The sequence below is a fragment of the Equus caballus genome, chromosome 18 (genome assembly GCF_041296265.1).
Source record: "Equus caballus isolate H_3958 breed thoroughbred chromosome 18, TB-T2T, whole genome shotgun sequence".
NCBI lineage: Eukaryota > Metazoa > Chordata > Mammalia > Perissodactyla > Equidae > Equus > Equus caballus.
Genome location: NC_091701.1, coordinates 50,718,779 through 50,737,296, shown reverse-complemented (window position 1 = coordinate 50,737,296; position 18,518 = coordinate 50,718,779). Strand labels below are relative to the sequence as shown.

General features: G+C 40.0%; 1 protein-coding gene across 17 annotated transcripts in view; it reads right to left on the bottom strand.

The window, feature by feature from the left end:
* Positions 1–18,518, bottom strand: part of MYO3B (myosin IIIB) — a 409,714-nt gene that overhangs the window by 64,471 nt on the left and 326,725 nt on the right. For all 17 annotated transcript variants that reach the window (XR_011428262.1, XR_011428261.1, XR_011428259.1 and 14 more), the window contains one exon: positions 17,800–17,899. Coding sequence is in view for 13 of the 17 variants with exons in the window: in XM_070241194.1 (XP_070097295.1) it covers positions 17,800–17,899 (100 nt within the window). In the remaining 4 variants the exon portion in view is untranslated. The remainder of the gene's footprint in view (positions 1–17,799; positions 17,900–18,518) is intronic.

The window sequence follows — 18,518 nt, the reverse complement described above, 5'->3', positions numbered from 1 at the left end:
CTGCATTCATTTTCATAATACATTTGATGGAACAAAAAAATTAAAATCAAAATTAGAAAAAGACAAACAGAAAGCCCATCCCTTAAAGTGTCCCACTGTTCTAGACAGATGGCTGTGCCCCATCTTCTAAGCTCTAGTCCCATGGCTACAACTGTTGACCAGAAATATTTATGACATGCACTAAAATGCAAGATGCTTTTTCAAACAAAACCAATTTCCCCCAAAGAGACTACCTATCTGAATTAATTTATTATTTGATAAACACTAAGCACCTACTCTGTGCTAGGTACCATGTCAAGCACATTCCTGTTTCTCTTCACCTACCATCATTCTCAGAGTGACTGAGAATTAACACCATTGAGTTCTTTTTATACTTCCCTGCAACCAGTCACAGAATAGTATGCATAGCTCCCAATGTTCTCATCCAACTATGAACAGAGGAGATGTTTATGGAGCAGGGATTGCTCAGCCAACTGATATACTGGCAGACTGCCCACCAAAAAGGATGTTGTTCTGCCACAAACAATGTTATGAATGCTCTTGTTTCCTCATATTCCCGATACCCTGTGTGTTATCTTTTTTTTTTTCATCCTAGCCTGTTTGATAGGTAAAAAAGAAATTTTCATTTCTCATATTAAATTTTGAGGTTGAACATTTTTGCATACAGTCATAGGTCATTTGCATTTTTTCCTTTTAGGAATTGCCCTTTAAAGTTTTTTGTCAATTTCTTTCTAAAGGGGTGTTTATTTTTTTCCTGCAGTTTGAGGTGATAACAGGTAGCTATGGAGTAGAGAGTATAAATCCTACCACTAATACCAAGATGGGGTTGGATATTAAAGGAAATATCCTCTTCGGTAGGATATTAAAGGAAAGGGAGACCTAAAGGATTGGAATATTTAGGCAAAACTGCGGCAGAACTTAATTATGATAATAAAAGCAATTGTCCCACACTATCTTAAACACTTCATAAATATAATTTTTAGCAGTTATATATTATTCCACAATATAGTTGTATCAAATGTATTTAATTGTTCTCAAGTTTTTCTAGACTTTAAAAAAAGGCAGATTCTAAGTGAATTATTGGGAGAAAAGATTTGAACATTTTTAAAAAACCCTCAATATACATTGCAAAATATTTTTGCACAACAATTGTGTCCTTTATACTTCTACCAGCATGCGAACAAAGTGCTTCTTTTCCATTTCTCCTATTCTAGACTCTCCTAGAAACAGCTTCATTTTGTTTGCACAAACAGTTTCCACAAGACACATTTGAATATTTGCCTTGGAATTTTATAATCATCTCTTGTAAGCGACCTTTCTTGTGCCTGCAGGTCTTGATATTCCATGAGGAAGGATCTGAGGCTAAATCTGAACATTCAGGAGGAAATATCTGATTCATATGACTTGAAAATTCCCATGTTCAGAAACCAGCATGAAACAATGCCCTTGGATATATGTGCCTCAAATGATTAAAATCTATCTCATGAAGCCAGTACTAGTTGTCTATTCAACATCCATTCTTCCCAACAGAACCTTTATATCATAGGGGGCACAATATGATCAACTCAAATATATTCTCTAGCTTCTCCTGCTGACAAAAGAGGCCCATGTGACATAAACAGAAGTCACTGGGTAGGACTCCCAGGAAAACCCTTTTTGCCCTTTCACAAAGAATGCAGCCATGAGGGCCAGAGCTCCAACAGCCGTCTTGGGACCATGAAGGAAAAGCCAAGAGATCTGCAGAGGCTTGAACTTCTCTAACATTCTTCGTCTTCTGAACCAATGCCAGAAACTGCCTACTTCCCTGGACTTCTAGTGACACCAAGAAAATAAATATTTATCTATTGAAGTCACTGTATTCCAGTGTCTGTTTATTGAAGCAGAGAACAATTCCTAACTGATGCACTATTTTAAAAAATATCTTCCAGCGGCTGGCCTGGTGACGTAGTGATTGAGTTCACATTGCTCTGCTTTGGCAGCTCAGGGTTCACCAGTTCAGATCCCAGGTGCAGACCTACACATCGCTCATCAAGCCACGCTGTGGAGGCATTCCACATACAAAACAGAGGAAGACTGGCACAGATATTAGCTCAGGGACAATCTTTCTCACTACAAAACAAAACCAAAACCATCTAGAATTAATTTAAAAACAAAATCTTCCAGAGAAGTGTTTTTCATCTTTGTGGGAGAGGGTGTGAACTTCCTATTATGAATTGAAGTTATATTGGGACCCTTAAAATTCTGCAGCATTGCTTCCCTCCAAATCCATTCTCCATTCATTTCCACCATGTTTTCTGCCCCAGATGTATGGATTACTTTGGCTTCCCAATGGTTGGCCAATAGAGAGCCCTAGCAGGAAACCAGGGAGGGAACAAAGTGAGGAAAGAGAGAAAATACTCTCTTTTATTCCCCAGGTCCCTTCCTGTGGGGTTGTCTTGTGTTGACTGTGCCCCTGACTGCAGGTCATCTCTCTTCTCAAGACCCCTCTACCGACACGGCTCTCTCCTTGTGTGTTCTAGGCACTACACTCTTTCCTTGCCCCTTTAGGTGTACGTGGTAACGGTTCCACTCTCATTAGCCCCCGGGTAATACACTATCCTTTATGGTTTCCCTATATCTGCCCATAACCTTTTAAAATAATCCTTTTATTAAACAGTACCCAATTTCTCATAATTTGAGTGTGTAATATACTTCCTGCTGGGATTCTGTCTGATATGTTCCGTGTTTTATATATACATGTTCTTTCTAGGATGTGAGGAAAGGCCACAGGCCCATACCTTCAGGTCTCCTGTACAGTTTCTGTATCAAGGGAAAGACTGTTAATTTTAACAGGACAGGCAGGAAAACACTTTTAGGGGGTGAGTCAACTCAAAGGAAGCATGTAAAATGTTAATAATGGGAATGACAATCAATTTTTGTAAAATACTTCCTCAAATGCAGAGACCGCAATCATTTTACCATGGCAGGGAGGATGAAAAGTATCGGTCAATGCACAGAACTTCATCACCGATCCTTGACATCTTGTTATAGAACCATGTAACTTGAGGGAATTCACTTCCCAGTGAGGGCTACCTGCTTAAAACCAAGTCTAAATCCCTCATCTCTAGACGTTCAGTCAGGCTTTTCGTTGTGGTTATTATCTGGGAGTCCGGGGAGTACTTTGGAGTTTGTTTTTTTCTATATCTTGATTCTTCTCCAAATTCTACATAATTACAAATCAGCTTTTAGTAAAAGAAAAACCAAAGACAATTTTAAAACCCCAAAGCACAATATATGAGATTTCTGGGACCATTATTACTTTTATAAAATTAGTGGCCTAAGAAGTCAAAATAGGGTAACATTTACGTTCAGATTGATGTTGAGATTCAGCAAAAAAACTGCTTTCAAGGAGAGCAGCAATACTAATATGTATGGTGCATAAATTATCTGAGCATATACAAGTGGCTCAGAAAACACTGCCCACTTTGTAGGGAGTTCAAAGTAAAATGTAAAATGATTTTATCTCAATCTTTATGTTCCAACTTTCATTCTAGAATTTAGTATCTTCAAGCATTCTAAGTTTTGCGCTTTTTTTAACTTTTTTTTTTTTTTTTAAACGAGGAAGGAAAAGACTGTAGCAACTTGCCTTGGCATCTTTGAGAAGCCATGGCTCTCTCCTTTTTGATTGCATACATGTCTTCTAGTCCAAAGGCTTTAGATCCTGGCACAGAATTTTCCTGAAGGCAGCCAAAGCTTTTAAGGGTCATTTGATGAATTACAGAGTCAAAGCCCCCAAAGAGAAGTCTGACTGAGAAAGTCGTAGCAATCCACAAATATCAGAAGAACTCACATGGAAAAAGCAGCAGCCATTTTTCTTATTCAGTTATTGGGAAGCAAGAAGAAAAATCCTTCTAACAAGCTTTCTAACCACGAAATTGATAGTCTTCAAAATTAGTTAATTCCTTCCCATAGTATAGGGATTCTTAACCTGGGATGTAGACCATGATGGGACCATGAAGGTGTTGAGTCCTTGACATTATGTGGAAAATGTTGCAGGTGTGCATTTGCCCATTTTTTAGGGTTAGGGAGCATGGATTCCATTAGTTTCTCAGAGGGGCTCAGGATGTAGAAATGTCTGCCCAAGAATATGTAAAATCAGCCTGAATGACCATTTGTTAGGAGTGCTGAAGAGAAGATAATTACTCTGAAGTCAAAGTTTATAATTCCCTGGTTACAGATAACGTAAGCAAAACCTTCATGCAGTGTGTGTTCAATCCTCTAATCACTCAGCAGTTATTCATAGGTTGTCCTCTATGCTCATATGGGTTAATCTGCTCAGAGTGGTGGGTTAGAGGGAGCATCCATTCTAACTCCTTTAAGGGGAGGGACAATGTGATGTACTTTTCCCAGTGCCTTCCCACAGTGTTAAATAAAAACTGCCTCATGAAATAGAGGTTCCACTAATGGAATGAATAAGAGGACACAGTCGAGAGGAAAGAATGAGCAGCCCACAAGAGATGAGAAGAGCCTTGGTCCCCAGACGGCAGCCCAAGTTGAAAATCAGAAGGCAGAGCACAAGTGTGATGCTGTGAGCTGAACTGCTCTGGGCGTGGGTAAATATAGCAGTGAAGGACAAGCGGAAGGGACACTTTGTAATTTGACCCTTGGAGATTTGCAGTGGATCTTTGGATGTTCCATCCCCCACCCATACCCTAAACATTCAGACCTTGTGTAATGAGTTAGCATGTGAACTGTCCTTTGGAGGACAAATCAGTTAAGAGCAGAAACAAGCCTAGAGCTCATTGCACTTATCTGATTTCTGCACAAATGCACAGTTTGATATTTAAAGTTGGTGTGTGCCCACAGGGAGAGCCCCGTCATTGTGTCCTGGCATAAAAATGTCTCCCCTGAAATCAGGACAGTCTGTAAACTCATCCCTTAAGAGCTTTGTAGATCTCTTGCATTTGTTTCTTGGGCCTGGTTGAATTTGTTCTTTTAAATAGGCTGCTGAGAGAAAATACCTGGCACCAATTCAGTGAAAAGGGATATCATTAATTTCTTCCTTTCAAAAGGATGGGTCCCTTTGGGAACACTGAGTCTTCATGTATATTAGGTCAGACAAACCCAGCCTAATGTCTGGGTAGACTGGCTGCTCTAATTGCTCACTGCTAAGCAGCCAAACAGACCCTTTTGGATAGTGGAGAAAGAAAATGGGGATCTGAGTCAGTGAGAGCTCTCAATATTCCTTATACCATTTAGGTGGATTAATGAAACATAACTCCCTCCCATTACACAAACTGCCAGACACAGAGAATACCAACAAATTAGTCCCACCCCTCTCAAATGCAGTAAATGTTCAAGTTGATAAACTCTTGAGATTTGTGGTGACATAGAAAAAAATGAGGTGCAGTTTATAGAAATCTTAGCACACTCCGTAAGACTTGACAATTTGAATGGAAAGAAGGAAGGAGTAGTTAACTTGGAAATGAGGTACTTTCAGAAGTGATTCTCATTTGAGGAGTGAGATATCGCAGCAGCAGCAGCAGCTACACATTTATTAGGTGCCTACCACGTGCAGGCTCTAGTCTCATGCATTAATCCAGTGATCTGGAGTCTTATTTTCAAAGTACAAGTCCTGACCCAGAGTCCCCTCAAAGTTGCCAGAGCATCTCACACACCTCTCTCTCTCTCTCTCTCTCTCTCTCACACACACACACACACACACAAATTCTTAGGAACCTAGGAACACAAATCACAGTGCAGGGAAGTTCAGTGTAATAAAAGGCCAGGAAAGCACTGGAAAGATGGGCAAAATGCGGAAGTGGAGGGGTTTGAGGGGGGTGGTGGGCAGAGCTCAGGGAAGCTCTGATTGAGGACAGAGTGCAGTGATTTGTAGGGGATCAGGAAGTCACTGTGAATTGTTCTTAGTTGGGAGAAAAACTGAGGAATCCTTTAAACAACTTCATATTCACAGTTTTATAAGAAATGTATCTGTTCCCTTATTTTTTTTTAATGTCACAAGTAATTTTAACCCAAATCCAACAGCAGTCTGAGCTAAACAAAGCACCTATATCTAATGCCAATAATCCCCAGGGAGGGCTTTATGGCCTTGATTTTGTCTTCTTGCCTTTAAGCCTCATCAGGAGAGAGAGCCTGTGAAATCCTAAACTCTGACCAACAAACAGTCAATCAAATAACTTGGCTATAATGTAATATACTTTACAGTCTACAGCTGAACATAGAGCCAACTTTTCAATCCCTTGAGGTTTCTATTTTCTCCTCTTTCTTTGTAGAGCAAGGAGGAAAATACAGGGAAGAAGCTAAAATGGCTATCCAAAGAATCATCAAGAAGAGTTTGGGCCCTGAGAGCTGGTCCAGAGGCATCACTTCCTCAATTTCTCCCTAGAACCCAGCTCTGGGTTGGGTTGTAGCCCTGGGTTGACCAACTGGGACTCAGTTTCCTCATCTGTAAAATGAGAGGGTTGAGCAAAAGGATCTCAAAGGCTTCTAGAATCCTACATGCAGATAGTCAGGCCATATGAACTTGGTAGAGAACTTACTCAAAGAAAAATGAAACATTCCCATGAGTAAGAAGCATAACCCAAGGCAGCAGCAAACTTTTGCTGAATGCTTACTATATGCCAAGTACTGTGATAAGCACTTTACATGTGTACCTTGCGATACAGGTACTTTTATTATTCCTATTTTACAGAGGAGGAAAGAGAGGCACAGAGAAATCAAGTACCTTTCCCAAAGTCACAAATCTGTTAGAGTGGCAGAGCTGGGATATAAGTTAAGTCTGTTTGACTCCAAAGACTGCTATGCCACACTGCCAACGGTGTGGGACCATCATCTAAGGACATCTCTTCTTTGTAAGAGCTCCAAACTGGAAACAGTCCAGATGTCCAGCAACAGAAGAACGAATTCATAAAGTAGGATACTCTACAGCAATGAAAATAAACAAGTTAATCTTAAAAATATAATGTTAAGGAAAATAGAAGAAGAAAAAGTTAGAAACCAAAGAATACATGCTATGTGATTCCAGTTACACAAAGTTGAAAAACAAGCAAAATGAAACTATGATATTTGGGATGCATACTTAGGTGGTTACTTCTAAGGAGGAGAAACAGTCATAATCAGGAAAGGTATGTAGAAGGCTTCCGAGGTGCTGCCAAGTTCTGTTTTGTGTTCTCAGTTGTGGTTATGTGTGGGCTTTCTTTATAATAATTCATTACACTATCCATCTCGGTTTTAAACATTATTTTTCTGTAAGCATATTTCAGAATTTTAAAAAAGGTAAAACCCAAAACAACCACAATCTCATATCTCTTACATGTGAACTTTTCCCATTGTGGAAAGGGAACAGCAGAGGGCTGGAAACATCTTTCCCTACTCTTTATCTGGACAGTTCCTGATCCCCCTGCAGTTCTCAGCTTTGGTGTAAGACCCAGTATCCCGTTCACAGCTCCTACACTCCTGTGCTCACTCCTATCATTGCCCTGTCAAACGGATCTGATTTCAGATTTACTTGTCCATTTCTCCCCTGGAATGTCAACTTCACAAGGACACGCCTGGGTCTTGCTTCCTTGTATATCACCAGCACCCAACACAGTGCCTGCCACTTAGTAGATGCACAATAAACATCTGCTGAATGAAGGTCTGACTGAATGAATAAGAAAGGCACATTTCACCCACTCCCAGCCTTCTCTGAAAAAAGCAACAATTTCTCTCCTGCGAAATAAGTTTTTACTGGAAGCAGAAAACCTCAGAGTTTTCCTGGTCATTCTAAGAGTTCTAAGTTACTTAAGGAGTATAAGTGGTGAGGAAACAAGAAAGTCAAATAAAAACGGAAACAGAGAAAAATCTTACTATGGTTCTGCACAAGGTCATATAACCAAGTTTTTCCCTCAACTTATTTACTTTTAGACTATGTCTATCTTGCCTCACTAAAGCACTTAAAATTGATTACATTTATTTTAGAGAACATGCTTGTGTCACGGTTCTCACATGTTCAACTACCAAAAAACCAATTACCTTGTTCCTTTCAGGCTGTTCTTACTTTCTTGGCTAGGGAGTGAGTACTAAGCCAAGACAGGAGTCATGTTTATTTAAAAAACATTTTTCTCCCTGATTATATCCATAAAAAATTCACTACTGCTCTACAAAAGACACTATTAAGAGAATGAAAAGACAAGCCACAAACTGGGAGAAATATTTGCAAAACACATATCTGACAAATAACTGGTATCCAAAATATACATAGAACTCTTAACCCCCGCCCCCCAAAATAAGAACACAAACAAGACAATTTAGAAGTGTTCAAAAGAGCTGAACAGATCTTCACCAAAGAAGATATAGAGATGGCAAACAAGCATATGAAAAGATGCTCCACACTGTATGTCATTAGGGAAATGCAAATTAAAACAATAAGATACTACTACACACCTATTAAAATGGCAAAAATACAAAACACTGACAACACCAAATGCAGGTGAGGATGAGGAACAACAGGAACTCTCATTCATTGCTGGTGGGAATGCAAAATGGTACAGTCACTTTGGAAGATAGTTTGGCAATTTCTTACAAAACTAAATATACTCTTACCATATAATCTAGCAATCATACTCTTTGGTATTTACCCAAAGGAGTTGAAAACTTATGTCCACACAAAAACCTGCACAAAAATGTTCATAGCAGCTTTATTCATAAGTGTCAAAACTTGGAAGCAATCAAGATGTCCTTTAATAGGTGAATGGATAAACAAACTGTGGTACATCCGGACAATGGAATATTTTCAGTAATAAAAAGAAATGAACTATCAAGCCGTGCAAAGATATGAAGGAACCTTAAATGCATATTGTTAACAGAAAGAAGCCAATCTGAAAACGCTATATACCGTCCGATTCCAACTATATGACATTCTGGAAAAGGCAAAATTATGAAGACAGAAAGAAAAATCAGTGGTTGCCAAGAGCTTACGAGGAGGGAGGAGGGGATGAATAGGTGGAACACAGAGGATTTTTAAGCAAATGAAACTACTCTGTTTAATACTGCAATGGTGGATACACACCACTATATATTTGTAAAAACTCCTAGACTATACAACACAAAGAGTAAGCCCTACTGTGATTTATGGACTTTAGTTAATAACAATATATCAATCTTGGCTCATCATTGTAACAAATGAGCCACTCTAATGCAATACTTTAATAATAGAAGAAATGGGGAAGGGAAGAGAGAACTCTATACTTTCTGCTCAATTTTTCTGAAAACCCAAAACTACTAAAAAAAAGTCTATTAAAGAAACTCAAAAAAATTTATTACTTCCAATCTTGGAAAACAAACAAAAGTAAAAAGAAGAAAAATCACTTCACTCCTACCACCATACTAGCCTATGTTTAATTTTAAAGTTGAAAAGAATCCTTTAAAATGAAACTAACTAGGCAGCCAAGGTCAACAGGGTAGTTTACGTGCTGTTTCAAATACATCAAGTAAGAAAAGAATTTAAAATAAAATTCCTCCCGGCATGTTTTACAGCCATGCCGTCAACATCCAATTCTGGAAGCCAAGTACCCTAACCTGACTCGCACACCCCCACCTTGCATTGCTTGGCAGCTGCACTCCCGATGTTCTGGGTCAACGCCAGAACCTAACTTGGCATCAGCAAAAACAGCATCCTGACCTGACACCCTCAGGAAAGCACCAGAAAAGTTCCTGCTGAACTCTCTTTAGATATGTTGGCAGTAACAATCTAAGCAGAAATAATGTCCAAAAACGGTCCAACTTTATAACGTGCTTTAACGAGTTGCAGGAATGAAAACAGGCTCTCACAAGGCTTTCCCTGAGATATGTGGCCTCGGGAATTGTGGCTGACAAATGACCCCCATGGCTTCTAACTATCAGCTCTCATAACGGCAGCCACTTTCCCCTTCAGCCTCAACTCCTCCAACACAGAATCTCACTGACTCAGCTGGCTGAGGAGTGGATGTGGTGCTGACCTATGTGGACCACACCCCTTCCTCCTTATCATCCATATCCCCAAATTTCAGGGGAAGCGGGTGTCAAAATGAAACTTTTCCTCTTAATAGAGATGCTACAGAATTCCTTTAGAAAGCTACAATTTTGACAGAGGCCTCAGTTGGGGTAAACTGCCACAACTGCAACTGATGTTCCAAGCACTCGCTTTGCATTCTCCAAAATTACAAAATAAAGCAAAACAAAAACAAACTCAAAACCCAGATCTAGTAAAAATGAGAAAAGTCTTTTAAGCCAAATAGAGAAGGTGTATGATTAATATAAATGGGGCTAAATTAGAAATTAAATTTGGGATTTTAGGAGAACTCTAATCTCCTCTCCTCCTTTTCCTTCCATCCCTCTGCCCTCATGCCCACAAGCCTCAAACAAGCCTCCTTATGCTGGCTTTGCCTAAATTCTTTTGCAAAAAGCCAGGACAGACACATGAGAGATATGTGCAAGTATTCAGTCCTGGTGGGTGTTAGAGAAATTTTGCCTTGCAGTGGCTGGCAGAGGCAGTAGAGTTTATAAAATAGAAATATCCTTTAAAGGCAATAATTCCTAATAATTTTAGAAATTGAGATACTTTACAAAAGTCTGGAACAGTTCCCTCCTCCTCCTCTACATGAAAGTTATAAGTAAATGTAACTTTGTTCTTGACAACTTCCTGAGAATTTAATGAGACCACTTGAGATAAATATGGATACTCAGTATGTTACCAAACCTGCCTTGGAAAATAACAGCTGCAAAGACCAAGATATTAGAATTACATTAGTCTTCTAAGTGTCTTATTTCACTTCCTGGCCTATGGGTGACATATAGTAGGTGCTCAAGAAGTGTTTGTTGAATGAATAGAAAGTCATATATATAGTTCATTTTTTCTGATTCAGTATAGTATCATAGAGATAGGAGATGTCTGGAGCAGTCTTCCGCAAAAGGTAGTCCCCAGATCAGCAGGATCATATCCCCTGGGAACACGATAAAAATGCAAATCCACCCTCTCTTACACCCCACACAAAATCGGAAACAATGGAGTAGGCCAGCAATCTATGTTCTAACAAGGGGTCCAGGTGAATCTGATGCCCACTGAAGTTTGAGAAACGCCGGTCTAAAAAAGATCCTTTAACAAGGAGGTGTTTTTTCTACCTCCCATGCTAAAGGTAAGAATTATATGCCTGTAATTCCTTTACCCTCTCATTGAGAAAAGTCCCGAGACTGGGGCTTTATCGGTCTCATTGATGGGGGTTTATGGCGAATCCTATGGCACCCAGGCAAGAAGAAAAGATGGCTCAGCTCAACAGGAGCTGAAAAGAGCAGGGATTCAGAGCACCAGAGACTACCCCTCCAGGAAGGCACAGAGGCGGCCTCCAAGTCTTGTGTGTGGTGTTCCGTAATAGCATTGGGTGTGGGGCAGAGAGGCGCAGTAGCCTTCCCTCCATGTAGGGTCTGGTTTCCATGTGCCTTCCTGAAAGGGATTATGTTGCCTTTGAGATTCCGTTGTAAGAACACGCTCTCCCTGTCAAATGGGCGACATCTGAGCCCTTTATGATCACAATGGTTGCTATTTGGCCAGCTGCTTGCATCCCCTTCCAAGCCCAGGCGGCCAGTGTGAGGCGATTCTGTGTCACAGATCTAAGGCTTAGTCTTGCCTGATATGTGATCTAATTTGAAAAAAAAAAATGTTCTGGCTCAAATCAAGTTCAACTTCCAGTATTAATATAGGGTGACCGACTTTGTCCCAGTTTGCCTAGGGCAGTTCTGGTGTTAGCATTAAAAATCCACATCCTGGAAAACTTTCAGTTCCAGGAGTATTGAGATGTTTGGCCACCCTAAGGATTAAGAGTACCAAGGATAAAATACAGCCCAAGTTCGCTTTCTGATAGCTGAACTGCTGCCAAGATCAATAAAATGTAGTAATGAATGACAAGAAAGGTAAAAAATAATGAAGTAGATAGGATCAGAGAAACAACTAGGTGAAAGAAAATGTGTGTGATTTGCTCAGCAAATCTGAAGAAAGCTGTGAAATCAGATCACTGAAGCTCAACATTAGACTCCCTCTGGGGGCTCTACTGCACCCCGACACTGTGTACTGCCAAGTGTGACTCCCTCGGAAGGCTGATACAATACTGCTTGCTCCTCAGCTCCCTAAAAATGTACCACTCTTCAAGACGCGATGTAAAGTTACTCTTAGCAAGTGCAATGGCTTTTTGACCTTCAAAAAGAAATATGAATAATTTATACTACCTGTAGATGAGAAGATAACCAAGGGCAGGACTGCCTGACTTAGGTGAGGTATCGCAGGAAACCCAGGGGCAGGTAATGACAGGCCCCAAACAAGCAGGTCACAAAGTTAAACTAAAGCGCATGTACTTTACACTAAGGAAATACAGGTAAAGCACAAGCATGTGCCCAAAGTAGATACTTCCTCCATATGTGGCTGCTCCCTTTCTTTTATTCATAGAGGATTTCCTCAGATCTCCCATGTAGATCCATTTTTTTTAGTGTAGTAAAAATGCTTAAAATCTATTTTTTAGATCACAATAAAGGAGAAAAGAGAGAAGGGGGAAGGAAAGTATGTTACAATAAGTGTCATTAACAATAGCAAGACACATCAGCTTTGTGTTGAGAGAGGGGAAAGTAAGAATAATTAGGCACATTAAGTAAAAATCATAATGGTCGAGGGTGAATGCAAGGGTAGACGGTTTCATTTCACAATGGTCTCTGAGGATCTCTCTGCACTACAGCCCAGTGTGATAATTGTTAATAATCATGTCCCGAGACACTAAGAATAAGGAGAATTGTGTTGAGTACGCTCAGTATGAAAGGGAGTCGTGGGTTTTAGAGTTTCAGCTGTCTGGAAAACATAACTTACGTAGAATAGCTCGTCCATTGGTGATGTCTACAGTCTATCCTGAACCCAGTAGCTGGAGTAAGCATGCCACTCTGCTGAAAATGCTCAGTGGCTCTCCACATCACTGAGTTTACACCCTCACTCCTCAAAATGTGGACCTCAGATCAACAACATCAGCACCATGCGGAAGCTCAGCAGTGTTACACAATCTCAGGAGCCACCCAGACCTGCTGACTCACAATCTTCATTTTAACCAGATCATCAGGGTGTTAGTTACGACTTTAAGAGGTACTGACCTGCATCATTTGGCCCCTGCACCTCCTACGATTCTCTTCCTAGCTCTCTCAGCTCCAATCACATGGGCTTCTTTCTACTCCTTACGTATTACATGCATGCTTTCTCCTCAGGGCCTTTGCCATAGCTGTTCCCTCTGCCTGTAATGCTCTTCTCCTAGATAGCCACATGGCTAACTAGCTCACTACCTTCAAGACGTCTCAATGAAGCTCACCCTGACCACCCGATTTAAAAGTACACCATCCTCCAAATCCATCCTCCACACTTTGGCCACTCCTGATCTCTGCTGCTGTATTTTCTCCCCCATAACACTTTGCCCTTCTAAGATCCCATACAACTGACTGATGTGTTATGCTTATTGTTTATTGCTGTCTCCTTCTGCTAGAACGTAGCATCATGAGGATAGGAATTTTTGACTATGTTGTTCCCTGATGTGTCACATGAGCCTAGAACAGTGCCAGTGACGTGTGGTCTGCAGGCTGATTCTTGTTACTGGTCCCAACAAGATTAGTAAAGAAATTTAGAGCAGTTTAATTTAGAGTAAGAAATTTAGAAAAGTTTAGATCAATTTGTTATTGACACACACATGAACGTGTGATTGTTTATATTGTAATTCATTTTTACTGTATTTCACGAAAGTATCAGACTGCGCAAACTGGAAGTTAAAACAACCAACCCAGAACTGGTCTTTCAAAATAGTTTGAGAAGTACTGGCCCAGGACAGTTCCCAGTACTAAGTAAGTGTTAATAATTGTTTATTGAATAAATAAAGAACAAATGCCTAAAGAATAAATTTTTACATAGTAAAATCAGATCAGGTTTATATATATGCCTGTCAGTCCAATTAAATAATTTCGCTGCTTGGACTAGTGGCAAAGTGATTCGTTTTATGCACTTCCTGGGTATACTGTACTTTCTTCTTCTATGTGAGGAATGAGTCAGGCTCAAATGGACCAAATCAAGACCTTCTGAGACTCTCTGACTAAAGAGTTGAAGACAGCCTTTGTCCAAGCCCTACATCTGCACACTTCTTTATCTGCCTGCTCTGAGCAGAGCTGGCCTGATCAGGTAACTTTATTCTACGCCTCCGTCCACCTCCCATCCCACCAGACCCCTTTACAGAACAATGAAGTAAGCACTCACTGCAAGTTAGAAGGCAAATTTTGCTGGCTGTTAGCGGGTTTTTTAAACAGAAAAGGTCACAATATTCTCATTCAGCCTTTCACAGAAAGATGGGTTGAAATAACGGGTCATTTAAGGCAAAGAATTAAACACAAAGGTATAACTTGCTAAAATGTCTCTTACAGAATGTACTCTTGTTTTTGCAGCTGAGAACCTTGAAAACATAAACAAAACTGGAAAACTATTGTACTTCAGTCCATCTTTGCTGCTTTCTAAGGTCAAGGGGAATTTGATTTTCCTAATGCTTTTTCCTGCCTAAACCTTCTTTCCCTCTCTTCCTGTCCAAAACAACAACAGCCACAAAATAAACAGCTTGGCTCATTTTAACTTGTTCTACTGGTACGTTATACTTATTTAGGGGTGACTAAGAGACATTTATTTTGTTCCAGGATTATTAGAAATACAGTTTAAAACTTCTCTCTTTTCTCTGACTCACTCAAAAGTTTCATTTCATTTTGGCTTCCAATTTATTTCATCATGGCTTTGGATACTCAAGAATTCAATTTGAGGACCTAGGCTACGTTGCAAGGAGAGAATTCAGAAATGAAAAGAGATGATCCCAGAGAGTATAAAATCTAGTAGATGCATGAAAATAATTATAATAAAAGGCGGGATGTGATAAATACTGTAAGAATAAAGGGCACAGAGGGAGCCACTGTGAATCCTGAAGAATGGAGAGGACTCAGAGTAAAAGGGAAAACAAACGGGGGGCGGGGCACACGGCAAGGTGCCGGGGCAGGGCAGATGGAGCAGCATGAACAAAGTCACATACAAGGGCAAGAATGCACCAGGCATGCTTGGAGAATAGAGAATAGTTTTGTTTGTTTGTTTGCTTGTTTTCCTTTTTTTGTAAGATTGGCACCTGAGCTAACAACTGTTGCCAATCTTTTTTTTCTTTTTTCCGCTTTATCTCCCCAAATCCCCCCGGCACATAGTTGTATATCTTAGTTGCAGGTCCTTCTAGTTGTGGCATGTGGGACACCGCCTCAATGTGGCCTGACGAGCAGTGCCATGTCCGCGCCCAGGATCCAAACTTGCAAAACCCTGGGCTGCCACAGTGGAGCGCAAGAACTTAACCACTTGGCCATGGGGCCGGCCCCGAGAATAGTTTTGATATTCTGAAGCACAGATGAGGGAGAGAGATCAGTGGAAGACAGAGCTGGAAAGGAAGATTAGGACCAGAACAGAGGCAGCCGTGAATGTCATGCCAAGCAGCTTAGAGTTGATGCTGGAGCAATGGGGAGCCACTGAAGAATATGGAGGAAGGGAATTTCATGATCATGGTATGCTTTTAAACAGCTCCTCAGGCATGTGTGCATAAGAGAAGTTGAAGGAGAAAAAGAATGGAAGCAGGAGGTCCACTTAGAATGCTGTTTACAAGAGTATAAGGAGGAGTGATGGTCATCGTGGCAGACCCAATAGAGAACTGTCTAGACTAGAAGGAATAATTTGACAGGAAAGTGCACATGAGCCATTTACAGCAGGTCAGATGTAAAGTTATGACTAAGTTTGACTTTCTGGGATACTTTCCTAAAGACTGGTAAAGATGGTTGTAATCTAACAAGTCTCTTTAATAGTTAATTCAAAATGCCATATATTTTTACTCCCGCTGAACTATCCCATCAAAACTTAATGCCTTACAATAAACTTTATTTCCCTACTTCATACTTATAATATAAATGCAAAGTTCATCTATATCAATAACAATAACTACCATAGCAGCAGCTGACATAATAAGGTACCCTTACTATGAACCAGAAAGTGTGTTATACCCTTTACCTACACTAGCTCATTTAATCCTCAGTATAACTCCTCAGCTATGAACTACTCATTTTCTTTATTTTATATGCGTAAGTCCTGAGGTAAGGAGTAATTACATAACTTTATTAACACTACACAGGAAAGCAGAGATTTGAATCCAGGCAGGTCTGATCCCAGAACTTGTACCTTTGGCTACTCAACCATACTTAAAATTTTTCTTTTTACATGTATTTTAAAGTTACATCTATTTTAAAGAATGCTAAAAGAGAACAAATAGAAGACGAGATAAGTAGAAAACAAATAGCAAGATGCCAGTATTAAACCGAAACATATTCCATAACCGCATTAAATGTAAATGGTCTAAGCACCTGATTAAAAGGTAGAGGTTATCTGTTTGGATAGAGAAAAATGCCAACTAAATTCTTGCATAATGGATTCTGCTCCACTACACTGTCTTTTCCCTAAATTTTCCTCTTTTCTGTACTACTCCTACCCCTACCTCATTGTGGCCGTATTCCTGAACACTATCTGGCTGTGGGGACAATATTCCCTTTGACAAGCTTATCATTTCTTCATATCCATTTAAAAGGTTCTGCTATAATATACTCATCCTCTCTTGTCTTTCTCCAAGAGCTTAAGTTCCATATGGACTGGAGGTCCGAACATATTTATTATGCATTTTCCACTTCATATAATACTACTTTGTCACTGAAAAACAGGCTAAAAAGAGAGTCCTGAGAAAAATATTTCAGAAAAATAGATGAGGTCGATAGTAAGCGTAAAGGTGGTATTTTACATTAAAAGGTTTCTTTCTTTGGAATGGTCCACATTGTCCTTTGTATTTTGTGGTTCATAAATATTTCTTGTGATCACGCTTCTATTTTATCTTCTAGAAGTACTGATTATAGCCACTCATAAGCCTGAAAACTGACTTTTAAGATGTTCTGTGGAAAAGAATTTAGAAAAGGGGCCAGAAATAGCTATTTCCCAAAGGAGTATGGCAAGATGTCTGTATTCCTGCTGAAAGAGTGGCCATGTTGCCAAAAGGGTAGAACTACTTACTAAATCCACATTCTTTCTTTTTTTTTTTTTTAAAGATTGGCACCTGCGCTAACATCTGTTGCCAATCTTTTTTTTTCTTCTTTCTCTCCAAAGCCCCATGGTATATAGTTGTGTACTTTCTTTGTGGGTCCTTATAGTTGTGGCATGTGGGACACCACCTCAACGTGGCCTGACGAGTGGTGCCACTTCTGCGCCCAGGATCTGAACCAGTGAAACCCCAGGCCGCAGAAGCGGAGCTCGTGAACTTAACCATTCAGCCACGGGGCGGGCCCCTAAATTTACATTCTTTACCAAGCCCTGGATTTGGATCCTGAATGATCTGCTCCACTGAAAGCTGGTCAGCTGTTTATCTTTTCTTTAACAAAATGAAGTTTGAAGCAGTTTCCTAATTTGAGGTTCTTATAACCGAAGGGAAAAGTATTTTCTTCCCTCAGAAAAGTAAACTTAAGTGGCATAGGTAGGCAGTAAAATGCTACCTTTAATACAAGTTTTGCTTCCAGCCTTTATGGCTTCCCAAACCTGCACTTTTTGCTAACATTAAGTCATATTACTATCTGAGTCCTGTCTTCTAGACAGTCCTGCCCAAACAACTCATTAAAAAGTACACAAGCACATGAATGGTAGAAGCAGCGTGCAATCAAAAATGTTCTTCTTACCAGGTTTTGCAGGGGCTCCCCTTGAGGGACTTAGTCCTGGGTGATCTGGAGCAGCATGGCATGTCCGAGAAGACAGTGAGTCAGTTCCAGATACTGAGTGCTTCAGAAAGACCCGGTAAGAGAAACATTATTTTTATCCTCTGATGAAGCAGCTTTAAGGACATGGCTTCCATTTAATGAAGGGACCCCGAACCCCAACTGTATGAGGAAGAAACTAAGTATATTGGGGTCATGCTGTAAGTTGCCCCTGTCTTGCATTAAAATTGAATGGAGATCCTCTCCTTGGGGCAATTAGTAGTAAAGGTTCAACACCTTGTGCTCCATTCACGTCTTCCTTTGAACAAGTCAATCTAGCCCCTTCTTAAATTAATTATAGTCCAGAATATAAAAGCAGATATGTGCTGATTTTCTTCTATACTTAATTTTTATCCCTAAGAAAGAAAAAAGAAAACCTATAGGAAGGTATTAATCTACTTAACATTTCTAAGTACATCATCCAAAGGATTTTGTTTTTTTAATCTTACATATGCTCAGCAGAGTTACTGGCAAAAACTGTACATTTTCTTCATTTCATCCTTTCAACATCAAATAGTAGGCAGCAAAAATTGGATCAGACTTCAAAGCCTGCTGTGGGCTCCAAGTCACAGAGAGACGCCTCCATTTCACATATTGAATTCGAGCAGGATATCAAAGTGCTACCAAAGAACCTCGGGTCCTTA